The 19,540-nt window shown below is 38.3% G+C and overlaps 1 protein-coding gene across 4 annotated transcripts in view; it reads right to left on the bottom strand.

Annotated features, from left to right (window-relative positions):
- LOC119539920 (cytidine monophosphate-N-acetylneuraminic acid hydroxylase) overlaps positions 1 to 19,540 on the bottom strand; it is a 112,551-nt gene that overhangs the window by 48,928 nt on the left and 44,083 nt on the right. For all 4 annotated transcript variants that reach the window (XR_005217972.1, XM_037843815.1, XM_037843816.1 and 1 more), the window contains one exon: positions 1,793 to 1,902. Coding sequence is in view for 3 of the 4 variants with exons in the window: in XM_037843815.1 (XP_037699743.1) it covers positions 1,793 to 1,902 (110 nt within the window). In the remaining variant the exon portion in view is untranslated. The remainder of the gene's footprint in view (positions 1 to 1,792; positions 1,903 to 19,540) is intronic.

Below are 19,540 nucleotides of genomic sequence, written 5' to 3'. Positions count from 1 at the left end.
TTAGTATTGGATGGTGGGAAATAGATAGCATTACAACATTCTAAATGTGATTAATCCCACTAATGGAAGGCTAGGGAGGGGGTAGAATGGGAAGATTTAGGCTGTATGTATGTTTCCACAATTGAGGAAAAAAAAAAAAAAAAGGACAGTCTAAATAGATGACAATTGAATGCCAAGGATGACCCTGGATGGGATCTGAGGATGGAGGACAGGAGGCTCAAAGGGACACAGTTGAGACATAAGGGGAAAAAAAAAATGGAAATATAGAATGTATGCTTTGTATCAATGTTGAATCTCTAGTACTTCTTAGCTGCATTTAATGGGATTGCATAAAAGAATGTTCTTGTTCATGGGAATTGTATATGTGAACTGTAGTGTTTGTTCAAGGATGGGTGCAGCTAGCTCTCATATGTTCAGTAGACAGAGCAATAGATGATGGATGATAGATAGGGAGGGAGGGAGGGAGGGAAAGAAATACTGGTGTGACAGCATGTTAAAGTTGGTGGATTGGGGTATCAGGGGAGGAGGGTCAGGGTATGCTGGAGTTCTGTGTATGGGGTTTGTATTGTTTTTGCAACTGTTCCTATAACTTTGAATTTATTTCAAAATAAAATAAAATTTAAAAAAAGCAAAACAAAAAAACAATTTACTTACCTACTGAACTTAAACTAGCTCCTACACACTTTTTTATAGTCTGCACTGCAGAATATCTTTTGTGACCAGTCCCTTCAAGTAACCACTTAGACAAAAAAGCAGTTAAACATGTTAAGACAGGCATTTGGAAGTTAAATGCTAGAGTGGCTGTAAATAAGAATATGAATGAATGATTCCCCATAAGTTTAGGGAGCTGGACTTGACATAGCCACACAGATTGAACTGACAGTTGGTTAAAAAACGCTGGCAAGGTTTTGTTTTCCAAATTACCTGCTAAATCACTCCTTCAGGATGCCAGTATCCTCCAAGAATTCTACAAACAAGACTCTGAGTCAGGCATAGGCCCAGGGATTCCAAATTGATTCCTCACTCCCTCTCTGTGATCTGGCACATCCACAGAAAGGGGCATGTAGTCAGGAAGCAGAGATAAGGCACCCAAGACTCCAGTGTGGGAAGTCAGCAGATTGGGTGTGGAGAGGTCAAGGAATCAAGTAAGTTTGGAGTTAGGCCTATTCTGATTATGTTCTTTTGTTTCCTCTAAAAAGTGCTTCCCAGATATCCAGGGAAAAAATGAGTTTTTGATTGTTTGCCTCTCCCAAAATACTAAAGGGTTTCCTCTGAAGGCAAATCTCGGCCTATTCCTACATGAAACAGGCTCTAACAACCCTCTAGGAATCTCATCTGACATAGACAAATTCCCATTCCACCCTTACTACACCATTAATGATACCCTGGGGTTATTCTTCATAATTCTAGCCCTTCTAAAAAAAAGCTGGAGAATGCACAAGATAAAAGATGTAGGGGGTAATGTGCAGAAATATGTAACTGGACTTTCTATCAGACAGCAAACTGGTCTTGAGATATTTCTGAACTTCCTTCACTAGTTTTGCATAGCTTGCCCTTGGGAGCCTCCTCTAAAGCTTCTTTCTGGATATATTTACTTGTAATCCTTAGCAACTCTTGGTGTTCCTAAAGGAAGTTTGCTCAAGAGTTCAGGATGATTTTATTATATGTCCTAATTAGCCACCTCAAAGAGTATTCAAGGTAATTTGGGTGCAAATACATATATAACTACAACAAATTGACATCTTAGTTTTATTTTTGTTTTTAAGAATATTATAACATTATGTTTCCTTACCTGCACTTCTCCAAAGGCCAGCTCTTCAGTGGGTCTTGGTTCTGAATCCCAGGGGTTAGGAGGATTCAGTTCTAATAGTGAAAGTCCATATTCTTCATCCATTTCAACAACTAGAACAATGGAGAACAAATCTGGATTAACAACAAAAGTGGATTTTAGCAAGCATGACTAAAATAAAAATACATGGCCCAGGTCCACAAGAGTGCCAAAACCAAAGGAAAATCAAAGAAAAAGGAAACACTTGGGCCAAGCAGTGAGGTGAGGGCTAAGACCAAATCAATTGATTGCTTTAGGGAACTCATGAAATCTCAGTCACGTTAGAGACATACAAACAACTTTATTACAATTCAATGAAAATTAGTTGGAGATGAGTTCAGGGTGGCTCTGGGAGTCTTGAAGAAGGAGTACTTGGTTTGTTTGCAAGAGCCAAAGTAGATTTGAAATAGGAGGCAATCCTCAAGTTAGACTGGAAAGATGAGGTATTCGGAGAAGACAAAAGAAACATGGTTATGTAAGGCCAAAGGATGAGGGAACAGCATGTGCAAAGGCGTGGAGGCACGGGAGAGCTTGGTAATCACAAAGCCACTGGTCATTTATGACTGAGGAAAGTGGTGCTTGAGTCGGGCAGGGAAGAGAGGGGGCCAGAGTAGGTCACAAAGAATCCGAGGTACTATAATGAGGAATCTGGATTTTATCTTGTGGCAGTGAGGGGTGTGCCGGTTTGTATATTTATGTCCCCCAGAAAAAGCCATATTCTTTTAGCATTCTTGTGGGGGCAGACATATTAGTGTGGATTGGGTTGGAAACTATTGGTTCAGTGTCCATGGAGATGTGACCCACCCAACTGTAGGTGATAACTCTGATTGGATCATTTCCATGGAGGCTCATCCCCGCCCATTCAGCGTGGGCCTTGTTTAGTTTACTGGAGCACTATATAAGCTCAGACAGAAGGAGCTCATAGCTAGCTGGAGCTGAGACAGACATTTTGAAGATGGCCATTGGAAGCTGACGCAGACATTTTGGAGAACACTATTTTGAAATGGAACCTGGGAGCAAGCAGACGCCAACCATGTGTCTTCCCAGCTAACAGGTTTTCCAGATGCTAATGGCCTTTCTCCAGTGAAGGTACCCTTTGTTGATGGACACTTTATGGCCTTAAGACTGTAATGTGTAACCAAATAAACCCCCTTTCATAAAAGCCAATCCATTTCTGGTGTTTTGCATTCCATCAGCATTAGCAAACTAGAACAAGGAGCCACTGAAGAATTTTAAACAAAGATGCCAGGCACTGCTGGTGGTCTACACAGAATCCACTTTCTCCTTCTTCCTTACTATTAGCATCTTATTTTTATTAGGGGTGGTTAAAAAATCAGGATTTCCCAGGCTCCCTTGCAGTTATGAGTGACCATAAAACATAGCTCTTACATGCAGTATGTGTAGTTCTCACCAGTGAGATGTGAGCAAAAGTTTATTGGTGAGACTTTCAGGAAAACTCTTCTTTTCATGGCAAAAAGGGGCAGACCAAGGACCTGCCTTTTGTCTTTCCCCTTTTATGTTTTACTTTTTGTATTTTTTGTTATTAGAGCCTTTGTAGGTTTACAGAAAAATCATGCAGAAAGTACAGAGTTCCCACACACACCATTTTCCCTATTGTTAACATTTTGCATTAGTGTGGTACTTCTGTTGCAATTGATGAAACAGTATTATTATAATTAAGCTATTAACTTTAGCTCACTGTTTACATTATGGTTCATTCTTAGTTTATACTGTTCTATTGGTTGTTTTTTTTTTTTGCATGTGATAATTTATATACAACCTAAAATTTCCTTTTTTATCCTTTTTCAAATATACAGTTCCATGGTGTTAATTACATGCACAAATTTGTGTCTCTATCACCATCATCCATGATGAAAACTTTTCTATCACCCTAAACAGAAACTCTGTACCAATCAAACATTAACTCTCCATTCCCCTTCTCACCTGATCCCTAGTAACGTGTTTTCTAGTTTCTGAATTTACGAATTTACATTTACTGCTTTTTTCATATACGTGACATTACACAGTGCTTGTCCTTTTGTGTCTGACTTGTTTCACTCAACATAATGTCCCCAAGGTTCATCCGTGTTTTGCATGTATCAGAACTTTATTCCTTATTATGGCTGAATAATATTCCATTGTATATATGTACCACATTTTGTTTATCCATTCATCGGTTGATGGAAATTTGGGTTGCTTCCATCTTTTGGCAATTGTGAATAATGCTGTGAACATTAGTGTGCAAGTATTTCTCTGAGGCCCTGCTTTAAATGCTTTTGGTTTTATACCTAGAAGTAGGATTTCTGAGTGTATGGTAATTCTATACTCAGCTTCCTGAGGACTCTCTAAACTGTTTTCCACAGTTGCTGTACTAGTTTACATTCCCACCAACAATCTATGAGTGTTCCTATATCTCCACATCCTCCCCAACATTTATTTCCTCTTTTTTAAAGTAGTTGTATGGTGTGTGAATATATCTCTATTCACACAGCGTACAATCCATCCAAAGCGTAAATCAGTGGCTCTCTACATAATCACATGGTTGTGTGTTCTTCACCACAGTCAATTTGAGAACATATTCATTATTCCAAAAAGAAAAACCCCATAATCCTTATACTTCCCTATTATTGACACTTAGCATTGGAGTGGTACCTTTGTTACCACTGACAAAATAATATTAAGATATCACTTTTAACTATTGTAAATAGATTGCATTAGGTGTATTTTTTCCTATGCACCACTCTATTATTAATATCTTTTAATAGTGTCAAACTTTTGTTTCCAGTTCATAAAAGAATATTATTACATTTTTACTATTACCCAGAGTTATCATCCACAGCCAGGTTCTCTGTGTTTACAGTCCCATGTTTTATCCTCTGGCTTTCTTTCTAGAGACATACACAACCCCAAACTTCCCCTTTCAACCACAATCACACATATAACTCAGCACTGTTAATTACACTCACAATAATATGCTACCACCACCTCTATCCATTTCCAGACATTTACAATCAACCTAATTACAAATTCTGCACAAATTAAGCATCAGTTCCCCATTCTCTACCCTCATTCTATCTCACCATGTTAGGGCTTGAACATATCTTTGTGGGGAACATGATTCAATCTATAACAGGTTTCCTGTTTTTTTTTCCTTGTCAATTAGCATAATTTCTTTCTAGATGCTAAATATTAATCTCTTGTTGGTTGTGAATATTGCAAAAACTATCTCCCAACCTGTCATATGTCTTTTAATTTTGTCCGTGGTATCTTCATTAAGCAAAAATTTTTAGTGTTGATGCAGTTATAGTCATCAAACTTTTCTTTGCCCTATGAGCTGTGCTTTTGAAGTACTGTTTGACAAGTCAAGAAGTTCTAGTCCATCTCTAGGTCACAAAGATATTCTTCTGGATTTTTTTCTTTTACTTTAATAGTGCTATCTTTAGCATTTAGGCTACCAATCCATGTGAAGTCCACTTTTAGGCTGAAATGTATGAAGCATTAGGAATAAAAGCTTTAATTAATACTGTTTACCAGTAATTCAGCTATCTTGAAACAACTCCAAATACAGAGAAGCTTTTATGGGCAAAGACACCACAGTTTTACTTTAATGGCAAAAAAATAAAACTGTTAACATTCTAAATTCCAACAACAGGGAAATGACTAAAGAAATTATATAAGTTAATACTCAATGTAAACATACCTTAAAATATGTTTATACAGAATATTACAATTAAATATTAATAATATCTGTGATAATATTAACAGATAAGAAAACAAAAAGAATTTATCTAGAGTAATTACAGCTGTTTGTAAAAGTGTTGCTAAAAAGAAGATTGGAGAATAGTACAACTAGGCAGATCAATAAGGAAATAGAAAACTTGAACAGCACTATAAACCAACTAGACTTTACAGACCTCTATAGACCACTCCACCCAAATTCAGCAGAATATACATTGTTCTCAAGTGCACATGGAACATTGCCTGGTACAAACCATATGTTAGGCCATAAAAAAAAGGTTTTAATAAACAATAGATCGGTATCATACAAAGTATATTCTCCAACACAAGGAAATGAAATTAGAAATCAGTAAGAGAAAGAAATTTAGGAAATTCAAAAATATGTAGAAATTCAACAATACACTTCTAAATAAATGGATAAAAGAAGAAATTACAAGGGAAATCAAAAAATACCTTGAGATGAATGAAAATGAAAACACAACATAACAATACTTATACAGTACAGCTAAAGCAGTGCTTAGAAGGAAATTTAAACCTGTACATGCCTATATTTTAAAAAGGAAGAATGATCTCAAATCAAAAACATAACCTTCCAACTTAGAATACCAGAAAAAAAGAACAAACTAAACCCAAAGTGTTGGGGATTGATTGTGTCCCCCACAAAAACATGTGCAAATATTAATCCATATTCCTATTTGTAAATAGGACCTTTTGATGATTTTATTAGTTAAGATGTGACCAAGTTGACTCAGGATGGACTTATAAAGAGAGGGAAACCAGATATAGTAAATCAGAGAAGGTTACAGGAAAAATCCAGAAGTCAGAGGAAAACAGAGGAGCAGACACAAAGAGAGAAAGGGTGTCACATATGATGGAGAACTTCCATCATCAGAGCACTACTGATTCCAGGGAACGCATGACCTTGCCAACAGCTTGATTTTGGACTTCTAGCCTTCTAAAACAGAATGGCTGTAATAACAAAGATGGACAATAGCAAGTGCTGGTGAGGATGTGGAGAAACTGAACTCTCATACATTGCTATGCGAATGTATAATAGTGCAGCACTTTGAAAAACAGTTCGGCATTTCCTCAAAAAACTAAAACAAAGAATTACCATATGTCCCAGCAATTCCATTCCTAGGTACATACACAAGAGAAATGAAAACATATATCCATATATCCACACAAAAACTTGTACATAAATATTCATGTCAGTATTATTCATAATAGCCCCCAAATATAAATAATGCAAATGTCCATCAGCTGATGAATGGATAAATAAAATGTGGTATATCCATACACTGGAATATTATTCGGCCATTAAAAGGAATGAAGTACTGATACATACTACAACATGGAAGAACCTTGAAAACATTACACTAAGTGAAAGAAGCCAGGCACAAAAGGCCACATATTATATGATTCCATTTATTCCTTGTCCAGAATAAGTAAATCCATAGAGACAGATAGTAGATTAGTGGTTGTCAGTGGCTGGGGGAATGGGGACTAAGGAGAGACTGCTAATGGTTATAGGGTTACTTTTTTTCTTTGTTTGTTTGTTTGTTTGTTTAATCTTTTTTTTTAATTTTGTTTTCCCTTTTTTTTTAATATTCAGTTTTATTGAGATATATTCACATACCATACAGTCATCCATGGTGTACAATCAACTGTTAACAATTATCTTTTTTTTTATTAAATTCGGTTTTATTGAAATACATTCACACACCATACAATCATCCATGATATACAATCCACTGTCCACAGTATGATAACATAGTTATGTGTTCATCACCACAATCTATCTCTGAACATTTTCCTTACATCAGAAAGAACCAGAACAAGAATAAAAAATAAAAGTGAAAAAAGAACACCCAAATCATCCCCCCATCCCACCCCATTTGTCCTTTAGTTTTTATCCCCATTCCTCCACTCATCCATACACTAGATAAAGGGGGTGTGATCCACAAGGTCTTCACAATCACACTGTCACCCCTTGTAATCTACATTATTATATAATTGTCTTCAGGAGTCCAGACTGCTGGGTTGGAGTTTGGTAGTTTCAGGTATTTACTTCTAGCTATTCCAATACATTAAAGCCTAAGAGGTGTTATCTATATAGTGCATAAGAATGTCCACCAGAGTGACCTCTCGACTCCATTTGGAATCTCTCAGCCACTGAAACTATTTCGTCTCATTTTGCATCCCCCTTTTGGTCAAGAAGATACTCTCAGTCCCACGATGCCGGGTCCACATTCATCCCCAGGAGTCATACTCTGCGTTGCCAGGGAGATTTACACCCCTGGGAGTTGGGTCCCACATAGAGGGGAGGGCAGCGAGTTCACCTGTCGAGATGGCTCAGTTAGAGAGAGAGAGGGCCACATTTGAGCAACAAAGAGGTACTCAGGGGGAGACTCTTAGGCACCATTACATACAAGTTTAGACTCTCCTTTGTGGTAATGAGCTTCATAAGGGCAAGTCCCATGCTCGAGGGCTCAGCACATGAAACCGCCAGTCCCAATGTTTGTGACAACATCAACACCAGTCCAGGTGAGGATGTCCAACACATCCGCACCTTCCCCCAGATCCTCAGGGCTGGGGAGGGGGAGGCTGTAAATATATTTTTTATTATCTGCCCAAATTACTCTAGGATGTGTCACTATTTCACTCCAGCCTATACTAACCTACCGTATCTTACTTCCTATTCAAAGTTCCATGCAATTGTGGTGTTTGAACAAATCGACTGTCGAGTTGTACCATTTAGAAAATTTAGATCCTGTACCAAATAGATATCTATTCCCTTGGTCTTATATGAAAGTTGAAGTTTTAAAACACAATCAGTTTCAACCTTTACCCTTTAACCTGGCTTGCCCTGGTCTTAACCAGACCTGCTTCATTCATATCACTAATTGAAGTCTAGGCTCTTTTTCAGCTTTTTTTTTTTTTTTTTTTTTTTTTGACAGTGGCTGTATGCACTAATACTGACATTCATATCTGCCAAGCTGTAGCTCTGAGTTTCACATGTCTCAGAGATATGCATTGTTCCAGAGACCAATCAGGTTATACGATAGGGGATCAGCATCTCAAAGTTTAGAGATAGGCCTTACAATTCAGGGATAGAGTTAACTGCTGTAAGAGCTTACAATCTAGGGACTATTACAATTATTGTGTCCACGTTAGGCTATGTTCCAAGATTCAATTCTGAGTTTACACATTGTAGTTAGTCCATATTGGTGAGGCATAATCCCTCTCACCATGTTTTCTCCAACACTTTTACTCCTATATATATATTTTCCTACAATTTTATAGAGTTATGTTCACATACCATACATTTATCCACAGTGTACACTCAGTTGTTCATGGTATCATCATACAGTTGTACATTTATCACCACAATCAGCACTTGAACATACTGATTACTACAAGAAAAATTGTTTTTTTTTTTTTTAGCAATAAGAAAAAATGATAAAAAGAAAAATAACATGTCATACAATACAATATACTACTAAGGACAGCAAATAACACCACTACCAAGAATCCCATATTACTCCCCTATATCCCCCTCTCATATACATTTAGCATTGGCATATTGCCTTTGTTACATTTAATGGAGGTATATTACAATGTTACTGTTGACCATAGACTCCAGTTTGCTTTGATTATGTTTTTTCCTGAATACCATCCCTTTTTCAAATTTCTACATGGTTGACATTCATTTGCTTTCCCACATGCAAAAACATTTTTATATTTGTATATTTAGTAACAGTCATTGGCCACTCCAGTTTTTGCCATGTTATACAGTCCCAGTCTTTATCATCTATCTTTACCTCTGGTGTCATACATTCTCCTATCCCACCTCTTTCAGCTTTACTCACAGACATCTTTGTTCAGTGTACTTACAATACCATGCTACCATCACACAGTATTATGCTATCTATTTCTGGATCTATGCAATCAATCCTAAGCATTCTGTAGTCCTTCAGCATCAAATGGCTGATCTCTGCCCTCTTTCTATCTCCTGGTTGCCTGTGTTGTCAGCTTTTAACTCCCAAAGTTGGTTCATTAATGTCTGTTCATATTAGTGAGACCATACAGAATCTGTCCTTTTGTTTCTGGCTAACTTCACTCAACATAATGTCCTCAAGTTTCATCCACATTATTACATGATCCATGTCTTTGTTCTGTCTTACAGCTGCATAATATTCCATCATGTGTATATACCACAGTTTGTTTATCCACTCGTCCTTTGATGGACATTTGGGCTGTTTCCATCTCTTGGCAATTGTGAATAATGCTGCAATAAACATTGGTTTACAAATGTCTGTGTCTTAAGTTTCAGTTCCTCTGAGTATAAACCCAGCAATGGAATAGCTGGGTCATATGGCAAATCTGTATTTAGCTTCCTGAGGAACCTCCATACTGTCTTCCAGAGTGGTTGCACCATTCTACATTCCCACCAACAATGAATAAGTGTGCCTCTTTCTCCACATCCTCTCCAGCACTTGTCATTTTCTGTTTTTTGGATAATGGCCATTCTGGTAGGTGTGAGATGATATCTCATTGTGGTTTTGATTTGCATTTCCTTAATAGCCAGTGAAGTTGAGCATTTTTTCATATGCTTTTGAGCCATTTGTATTTCCTCTTCAGAAAAATGTCTGTTCATGTCTTTTGCCCATTTTTTAATTGGATTGTTTGTCTTTCTGTTATTGAGATGCAGGATTCCTTTATATATTCGGGATATTAAACCCTTATCTGATATGTGGTTTCCAAATATCATCTCCCATTGTGTAGGTTGCCTTTTGACTTTTCTGACAAAGTCCTTTGATGTACAAAAGTGTTTAATTTTGAGGAGATCCCATTTGTCTATTTGTTCTTTGGTTGCTCGTGCCTTGGGTGTGAGGTCTAAGAAACCACCTCCTTTCACAAGAGCTTTAAGATATTGCCCTACATTTTCTTCTAAGAGTTTTATGGTCTTGGTGCTAATGTTTAGGTCTTTGATCCACTTTGAGTTAATTTTGGTATAAGGTGTGAGATGGACATCCACTTTCATTCTTTTGGAAATGGATATCCAGTTCTCCAAACACCATTTATTGAACAGGCTGCTCTTTCCCAGTTGCTTCGGCTTCACTGCCTTATCAAAGATCAGTTGTCGATAGATGTAAGGGTCTATTTCTGAACACTCAATTCGATTCCATTGATCAGTGTATCTGTCCTTATGCCAGTACCAAGCTGTTTTGAGCACTGTAGCTTTGTAATATGCTTCAAAGTCAGGTAGTGTGAGACCTCCCACTTCATTCCTCTTTCTCAAGACATTTTTGGCTATTCGGGGCACCTTACCCTTCCAAATAAATTTAGTTATTGGTTTTTCTATTTCTGTAAAGTAAGTTGTTGGGATTTGAATTGGTATTGCATTGAATCTGTAAATCAGTTTAGGTAAAATTGCCATCTTAACTATATTTAGTCTTCCAATCCATGAACATGGTATGTTCTTCCATTTTTTCAGGTCTTGTTCAATTTCTTTTAGCAGTTTCTTATAGTTTTCTATGTAAAGGTCTTTTGTGTCCTTGGTTAAGTTTATTCCTAAGTACTTGATTCTTTTGGTTGCTATTGTAAATGGGATTTTTTTCTTGATTTCCTCCTCTTGTTGCGCATTACTTGTGTATAGGAACACTACAGATTTTTGTGTGTTGATCTTGTAGCTTGCTACTTTGCTGTATTCATTGACTAGTTCTAGTAGCTTTGCTATAGATTTTTCTGGATTACCTACATATAGAATCATGTTATCTGCAAATAGTGAAAGTTTTACTTCTTCCTCTCCAATTTGGATGCCTTTTATTTCTTTTTCTTGCCTAATTGCTCTAGCTAGAACTTCCAGCACAATGTTGAATAACAATGGTGATAGTGGGCATCCCTGTCTTGTTCCTGATCTTAGAGGAAAAGCTTTCAGTCTCTCCCCATTGAGTGTGATGTTAGCTGTGGGTTTTTCATATATTGCCTTTATCATATTGAAAAAGTTCCCTTCTATTCCTATCCTTTGAAGTGTTTTCATCAGGAAAGGATGTTGAATTTTGTCAAATGCCTTTTCTGCATCAGTCGAGATGATCATGTGGTTCTTCTGCTTTGATTTATTGATGTGGTGTATTACATTAATTGATTTTCTTGTGTTGAACCAGCCTTGCATACCTGGAATAAATCCCACCTGGTCATGGTGTATAATTCTTTTAATGTGCTGCTGGATTCGATTTGCGAGTATTTTGTTGAGGATTTTTGCGACTATATTCATTAAAGAAATTGGTCTATAATTTTCTTTTTTTGTAGTATCTTTGCCTGGTTTTGGTATTAGGGTGATGATGGCTTCATAGAAAGAGTTAGGTAGCTTTCCCTCTTCTTCAATTTTTTTGAAGAGATTGAGCAGGATTGGTACTAATTCGTTCTTGAATGCTTGGTAGAATTAACATGTGAAACCATCTGGTCCTGGGCTTTTCCTTTTGGGGAGCTTTTTGATGACTGACTCAATCTCTTTATTTGTGATTGGTTTGTTGAGGTCATCTATTTCTTCCTGAGTTAATGTTGGTTGTTTATGCTTTTCTAGGAAGTTGTCCATTTCATCTAAGTTGTCTAGTTAGCATACAGTTGCTCATAGTATCTTCTCATTATCTCCTTAATTTCTGCAGGGTCGGTAGTTATATTTCCTTTCCCATTTCTGATTGCATTTATTTGCATCTGCTCTCTCTTTTTTTTTGTTAGCCTAGCCAGTGGTCCATTGATTTAATTGATTTTCTCAAAGAACCAACTTCTGGTTTTGTTGATTCTCTCTATTGTTTTCCTGTTCTCAATTGCATTTATTTCTGCTCTAATCTTTGTTATTTCTTCCCTTCTGCTTGCTTTGGGGTTAGTTTGCTGTTCTTTCTCTAATTCCTCCAGGTGAGCAGTTAACTCTTCAATTTTTGCTCTCTCTTCTCTTTTAATATATGCATTTAGGGCAATAAATTTCCCTCTGAGCACCGCCTTTGCTGCATCACATAAGTTTTGATAAGTTGTGTTTTCATTGTCATTTGCCTCGAGGTATTTATTAATTTCTCTTGTAATTTATTCCTTTACCCACTGGTTTTCTAAGAGGGTGTTGTTTAGCCTCCATATGTTTGTGAATTTTATGACCTTCTGCCTTTTATTTATTTCCAACTTCATTCCATTGTGGTCTGAGAAAGTATTTTGTATAATATCAATATTTTTAAATTTGTTGAGACTTGCTTTGTGACCCAACATGTGGTCTATCCTAGAGAATGTTCCATGAGCACTTGAGAAAAAAGTGTATCCTGCTGTTGTTGGATGTAGTGTTCTATAAATGTCTGTCAAGTCTAGTTCATTTATCATACAATTCAACATCTCTGTTTCTTTAGTGACCCTCTGTCTAGATGTTCTATCCATTGATGAGAGTGGTGTATTGAAGTCTCCAACTATTATTGTAGAGGTATCTATTTCTCCTTTCAGTGATCGCAGTGTTTGCCTCATGAATTTTGGGGCATTCTGGCTTGGTGCATAAATATTTATGACTGTTATGTTTTCTTGATGAATTGACCCTTTTATTAATATATAGTGTCCTTCTTTGTCTCTTTTAATTGTTTCGCTTTTGAAGTCTAACTTGTCTGATATTAATATAGCTACTCCTGCTTTTTTCTGGTTGTTGTTTGCATGAAATATCTTTTTCCAACCTTTCACTTTCAGTCTATGTTTGTCCTTGTGTCTAAAGTGAGTTTCCTGTAGACAGCATGTAGTTGGGTCCTGTTTTTTAATCCATTCTGCCAGTCTGTGTCTTTTTATTGGGGAGTTTAATCCATTTACATTTAGTGTTATTACTGTAAGGGCAGTACTTTCTACTACCATTTTGTTTTTTGGAATTTATATGTCATATCTTATTTTTTCCTCTCCTTTTACCTTTCCTGATAATCTTCATTTCTGCACTCTTCTCCAACTCTCTCTCTCCTGTCTTTTCCTATCAGCCTGTAGCACTGCCTTTAGTATTTCTTGTAGTGCCGGTCTCTTATTCACAAACTCACTCAGTGTCTGTTTGTCTGAAAATGTTTTAATCTCTCCCTCATTTTTGAAGGAAAGTTTTGCTGGGTATAGAATTCTTGGTTGGCAGTTTTTCTCTTTCAGTATCTTAAATATATCATGCCACTGTCTTCTTGCCTCCATGGTTTCTGCAGAGAAATCTGTCCATAGTCTTATTGACCTTCCTTTGTATGTGATGGATTGCTTTTCTCTTGCTGCTTTCAGAATCCTCTCTTTGTCTTTGACATTGGACAATCTGACCAGTAAGTGTCTTGGAGTAGGTCTATTGAGATCTATTCTATTTGGGGTACATTGTACTTCTTGAATCTCTAATTTTCTGTCTTTTATAAGAGTTGGGAAATTTTCAGTGAATATGACTTCTATTATTCTTTCTGCCCCTTTTCCCCTCTCTTCTCCTTCTGGGATACCCATAACACGTATATTTGTGCGTTTCATGTTGTCACTCATCTCCCTAAGACCCTGCTCATATTTTTCCCTTTTTTTCACCATCTGTTCTTTTGTGTGTATGAATTCAAATGACCTGTCTTCCAGTTCACTGATCCTTTCTTCTGCCTGTTCAAATCTACTGTTGTGTCCCTCCATTGTGTTTTTCATCTCCTCCATTGTGGCCTTCATTCCCATGAGTTCTGCCATTTGTTTTTTTAAGTTTATGAATTCTTCTTTATGGTCAGCCAGTGTCTTCTTTATATCCTTCAGCTCTTTTGCTATATCTTCCTTCATTTCATCAAATTTATTTAGCATTAGTTGCCTCCACTCCTGTGTCTCAGCTGAGCTATTAGTTTGTTCCTTTGGCTGGTCCATGTTTTCGTGTTTCCTGGTATGGCTTGTTATCTTAAGTTGTCTAGGCATCTGATTTTCTTGATTAGTTTATTTTGGAGCTTGTTTTCTGTCTTTTACCTAGTGGTTTTCTTGTTGGTTGGCTTTGTTCTCTGGCCTCTGTTATTCAGTTCAACTTATTCTAGACCTCTAACTTAGGTTCTATTTAGTTGATCAGAATTTTTCCCCTCTTGTTTTTTCTGTTTCTTGCTCTGCCTCTATGTAACCTTGTTGTGAGTGGGTCTCCTCAGATATGGTTGACCCTAGTCAGATTTTCCCAGTCTAGTGAGGCCCAGGTCTCATTGAGAGGGTATGAAGTTTTCCTGAGAATAAGACCCTCCTATGAGGCCTTTAGAATTGGTGCTTTTCCTCTCCTGTCCAGCAGGTGGCGCTGGCCAGCCCACAGCTCCCCCACCAGTGTAAGGAGGTGTGGAGACTTTAGTTCTCCTGGTGACTCTGATCCTGTTGGGGGCATGGCTGACTGAAGCCAGAATCTGAATTCCAGCCCCTGGGGTCTGAATTCCCAGAAGGAGGACTGCCAGTTGAGCTGGACCTCCCTCCACTCTCCCAATCCTCAGATCTCCAGTTGTCTCTCAATGGCACTATTCCCTTCTCCCCTCTCCTCTTTGAGGCCTCTCCAGGTAGATTCCTTGGTCAGCCTGAGTTGCCAATTAAAGACGGGAGTGGAGGCCTTCAGTAGTGAATACAGAATTCAAAGACACTGTGGGTACTCTGTCTCCCCCAAGCCCAGCCTAGTCCCTCAACCTGGGCTTTCCGATAGAAAATAACCACATATATTACTTTTAGATTTAAAAAAAAAAAAATAGAAAAGAAATCAAGAAAAGGAAAAAAGGAAAGAAAAAAAAAAAAGTCTCTTTTAAAAGTCTTTCCCCAGCCTGAAAGTTTTGTCAGTGTCAGTATAGAGCATTTAAAGATATGTTTTGGGCTACTGTCTGATAATTACTCTCCAACAGCTTCAGTTCCACCCCTGCCGGGGGCTACTGAAATGCAAAAAGATAAGGGATCAGTGAGAAGCCAGAAGGGACAAAATGTAGGGGGAAAAAGTGGCTTTTTTGGAGTCTGGGAATGGGTGCCCGCTTTTACGTGCCCCCACTTCCCAAAGCCCAGCCCTTCTTTAGCACCCCAGCTCCTAAAGTTAGTTAATTAATTTGTTAATTAATTCTGCAGTTGAGGCTGGGTTGAGCCTCCCTTCTTGCCCTCAGCAGATTGCTGTTTTTTGGTGGTTTTCTTCCCCCCCTTCAGGGAGCCAGCAGCAAGACAGTCTGTGAGGTCTGGGTGGGGAGGGGCACCAGACCCCTGGTCCGGGGAACTTACAATGTTCGCTGCGATCTCAGCTTTTCCTCCAATTCCAAATTTGTGTCCAATGTGTGACTGGTTACTGGAGACCCCGAAAACACTGTTTCATATAGTTCTCGGGTAATTGCCAGCTGCTCTAGGGGAGAGACGAAATTCTGCTCCTCACCACTCCGCCATCTTGCCCCTATAGGGTTACTTTTGGGAGTGATGAAAATGTCTTGGAACAAGACAGTGGTGATAGTTACACAATATTTAGAATGTACTAAAACCCACTGAATTATACACTTTATGGTATGTGATTATATCTCAAGAAAAAAGAAGAACTATAAAATTGCCATGGGGAAAAAAATAAACAGAGGGATACAAGTGCTGGAGAAGATGTTGAGAGAGGGATGTACCTATTCACTGTTGGTGGGGAAGTAGAATGGTGTAGCCCATGTGGAGGGCAGTGTGGTGGTTCCACAAGAAGCTAAGTATGTGGTTGCCATAAGGTCCTGCAACCACATTATTGGGAATATACTTGAAAGGACTGAGAGCAGGGATACAAATGGACATTTGCACACTGGTGTATATGGTGGCAGTATTCACAATTTGCAATGGATGGAGGTGGCCTAAGGTACACTGACTGATGAATGGAATGTTGAACTCTGGTATATGCATACAACAGAATATTGAGCAGCTACAAGAAGGATTGAAGTTGTGAGAAATATAACTAGGTGAATGGATCTTGAGGACGGCATTTTGAGTGAAACAAGCCAGAAATGAGCAAACAAACATTATAACACCTCACTAATAAGGACTAACTATAATGTGTAAACTCTGAGAATTGAATCTTAGTGCACAGGTTATCAGGGGAATGCTTTTTGTAAAGGTCCCTAGATTGTAAGCTCTTACAGCGGTCACATCTATTCCTGAGTTGGAATGGTTATCTCTAAACTCTGAGATGCTGAGCTCTTTGTTTACAGCATGGTCGGTCCCTGGAACTTCAAGTATCTGTGTGACACCTGAGACTCAGAGCTAGAGTTTGGCAGCTATGAATGTTAGTATTACCCCATACAGCAACAGTTTAAAATGCTGAAAAAGAGTTCAGACTTTAATTAGAGATATGAATGATGCAGATCTAGTTAGGACTAAGTCAAATCAGGCCAAAGTGTAAAGGATGATATTGACTACGTTTTAAAACTTCAACTTCTGTGTGAGACCAAAGGAAAAGATGTTTATTTGGTACAAATTCTGTATTTTCTGTAGCACACTAAATAATTTACCTTGTATGGTCAGTTTATTCAAACCCTATAACTACATGGAACTTTGAATGATGAGTGAAATCTGGTAGGTTTTTACAGGTTAGTGTGAAACCCTGATACATCCCAAAGTAATTTGGACAGAGAATACAAATGTATTTGCAAAGTCCACTTGAGGGACTGGGAAAAAATGCAGAAATATTAAACTTCCCCATCTGGGGAATTCCTGATATTCTCACAAGCTTTGGGGACTACCAATTTAGAAGACTGAGCCCTCGATCTTGGGGCTTGCCTTTATGAAGCTTGTTACTGCAAAGGGGAAGCTAAGCTTACTTATAATTGTGCCTGAGACTCACCCCAGAGAACGTCTTTTGTTGCTTAGACATGGTCTCTCTCTCTCTAAGCCCACTTGGCAGCTAAACTTACTGCCCTCCCTCCTCCACTCCACCCCCTATCCCCTACTGTGTGGACATGACTCCCAGGGGTGTAAATCTCCCTGGTGATGCAGGACATAAGCCTGGACCCAGCATTGTGGGAATGAGAAAGTCTTCTTGACCAAAAGGGGGAAGAGAAATGAAACAAAACAAAGTTTCAGTGGCTGAGAGATTTCAAATGGAGTAGAGAGGTCATTCTGGAGGGTATTCTTAAGTACTATATAGATATCCCTTTGTAGTTTTTAGTGTATTGGAATAGCTAGAAGGAAATACCTGAAACTACCACACTGCAACCCAGTAACCTTAACTCTTGAAGACAATTGTATAACTATGTACCTTACATAGTGTGACTTTGTGATTGCAAAAACCTTGTGGCTCACACTCCCTTTATCCAATGTATGGGCAGATGAGTAGAAAAATGGGGACAAAATTAAATAAAAAATAGGGTGAGATGAGGGATGGAATGCTTTGGGTGTTCTTTTATATTTTTATTTTTATTCTTATTTTTATCTTTTTTTGGTGCAATGAAAATGTTTAGAAATTGATTATGGTGATGAATGCACAACTATAGGATGGTACTGTGAACAACTTATGATTGTACACTATGGATGATTATATGGTTTGTGAATATATCTCAGTTTTAAACAAATGTAAAAAAAAAAAGTCCCACCCACAATAGGTCTGCCCCCATGAGACTGGATTAAAACAACATGGCTTTTCTGGGGTACATAACAGATTCTAACCAGCACAGGTACCAGGTTTATCTCTTTTTTTATGTTTGAGGAAACTGATTAAAGTCCAGGCCTGAGGCCCCAGCCTTATCTGAGTTAAGGGCTCTCTTCTGCTCCCCCCCATTCCTGGGATGCTAAGATTAAAAAAAAAAAAATCCAGCCATAGAAACCGCCCCCCTCATGTAAGACTTTGGAGCCCACCTTATCTAAAAAGCAGTCCAAGCCAGTTTGCTATGCATGCACTGAAAGAGGGACCCTGAACTTAAAGCGACAAAGGAATATAAAATACACTGTGAACAGAATTAAAGACAGCAGGAACTACAGGAAAAAAGAAACACCAGACCCAACAAGAAAGTGAAAGGTCCATCCATTACCAGTTCTGGCAACGTTGTAGTCCCCACCTATCACAATAAAGTACCAAATAGCAGAAATAACTAGTTTGCAATCCCTAATTTGAATATCTTAAACAGCCAATGGCAACAGTTAACCTGCGGTTGCTAATTTAGCTATTTACTAACCAATCACCATATGCCAATACCCCAAACATTCTTGTCTCCACCTCCCTTTGTTTGATTTTAATAAAACCCACATTTCTCTAGTTTAGGGAAGCAGGTTTGAGACCGTGAGGTCCCCTGTCTCTGCCGGCTGTTAAATCACTTTCTTCCGTGACCAAAGCAGTGTGACAAGCCATTCTTGCTGCTCTGGGCAAGGACCCAAGACCTGCAGGGTCTTCTCCAAAATTAAGACACGAAGAGATTGAATAAATTGCCCAAAGTCACATATGTGAGTGATCTGAACTGGCTGTCAGGCCCCATTTCTTTCACTTTTAACCACTTTGCTATAATGTCTCTCTTTAGATCTTGTCCAAAAGATTTAGGAGTTTTCCTAAAAACCCCTAAGCAGCTGTAGATTTATGGGCTCCTTATTCATAAGATTGATAGTCCATTGTCCTTTCACTTAAACTAACAGTGTCTATGTTCAAACTGTTTTTGCTTGTCAATTTTATGCCAAATAAATTTAGCAATATTTGCACAGCACATGTAACTGGTTCCCAGTAGCAAGGTAGTCTGCATGATTTCCGGGCTAAGTCAAAAGTCTTGGGGTGGGGCTTACTGGAGAAAGGCTCTAATGGTCCAGACGTCTCTTTGACGGGAGGGAAAGGCAGAGAGGCTGAACTTGTTGTCAAAAGCAATATGTAACTCTCTCTAGAATATACCATTCTGTCTCCTCTGGGGTGAGTGGCAAAGGACATGCACCTCAATAAGAGTTGCCTCTGCTCCTGGGGAACTGGGAGGATACTTAAGCAAGGTAGTCTCTTCTTAAAAAAAGCACTTGGAGTTGGTCTCACAGAGACACATGGGTGAG

This window comes from Choloepus didactylus, chromosome 7, assembly GCF_015220235.1.
Source record: "Choloepus didactylus isolate mChoDid1 chromosome 7, mChoDid1.pri, whole genome shotgun sequence".
NCBI classification, from domain to species: domain Eukaryota; kingdom Metazoa; phylum Chordata; class Mammalia; order Pilosa; family Megalonychidae; genus Choloepus; species Choloepus didactylus.
The sequence above is the reverse complement of the archived record's forward strand: the minus strand, read 5'-3'. Positions and strand labels throughout refer to the sequence as shown.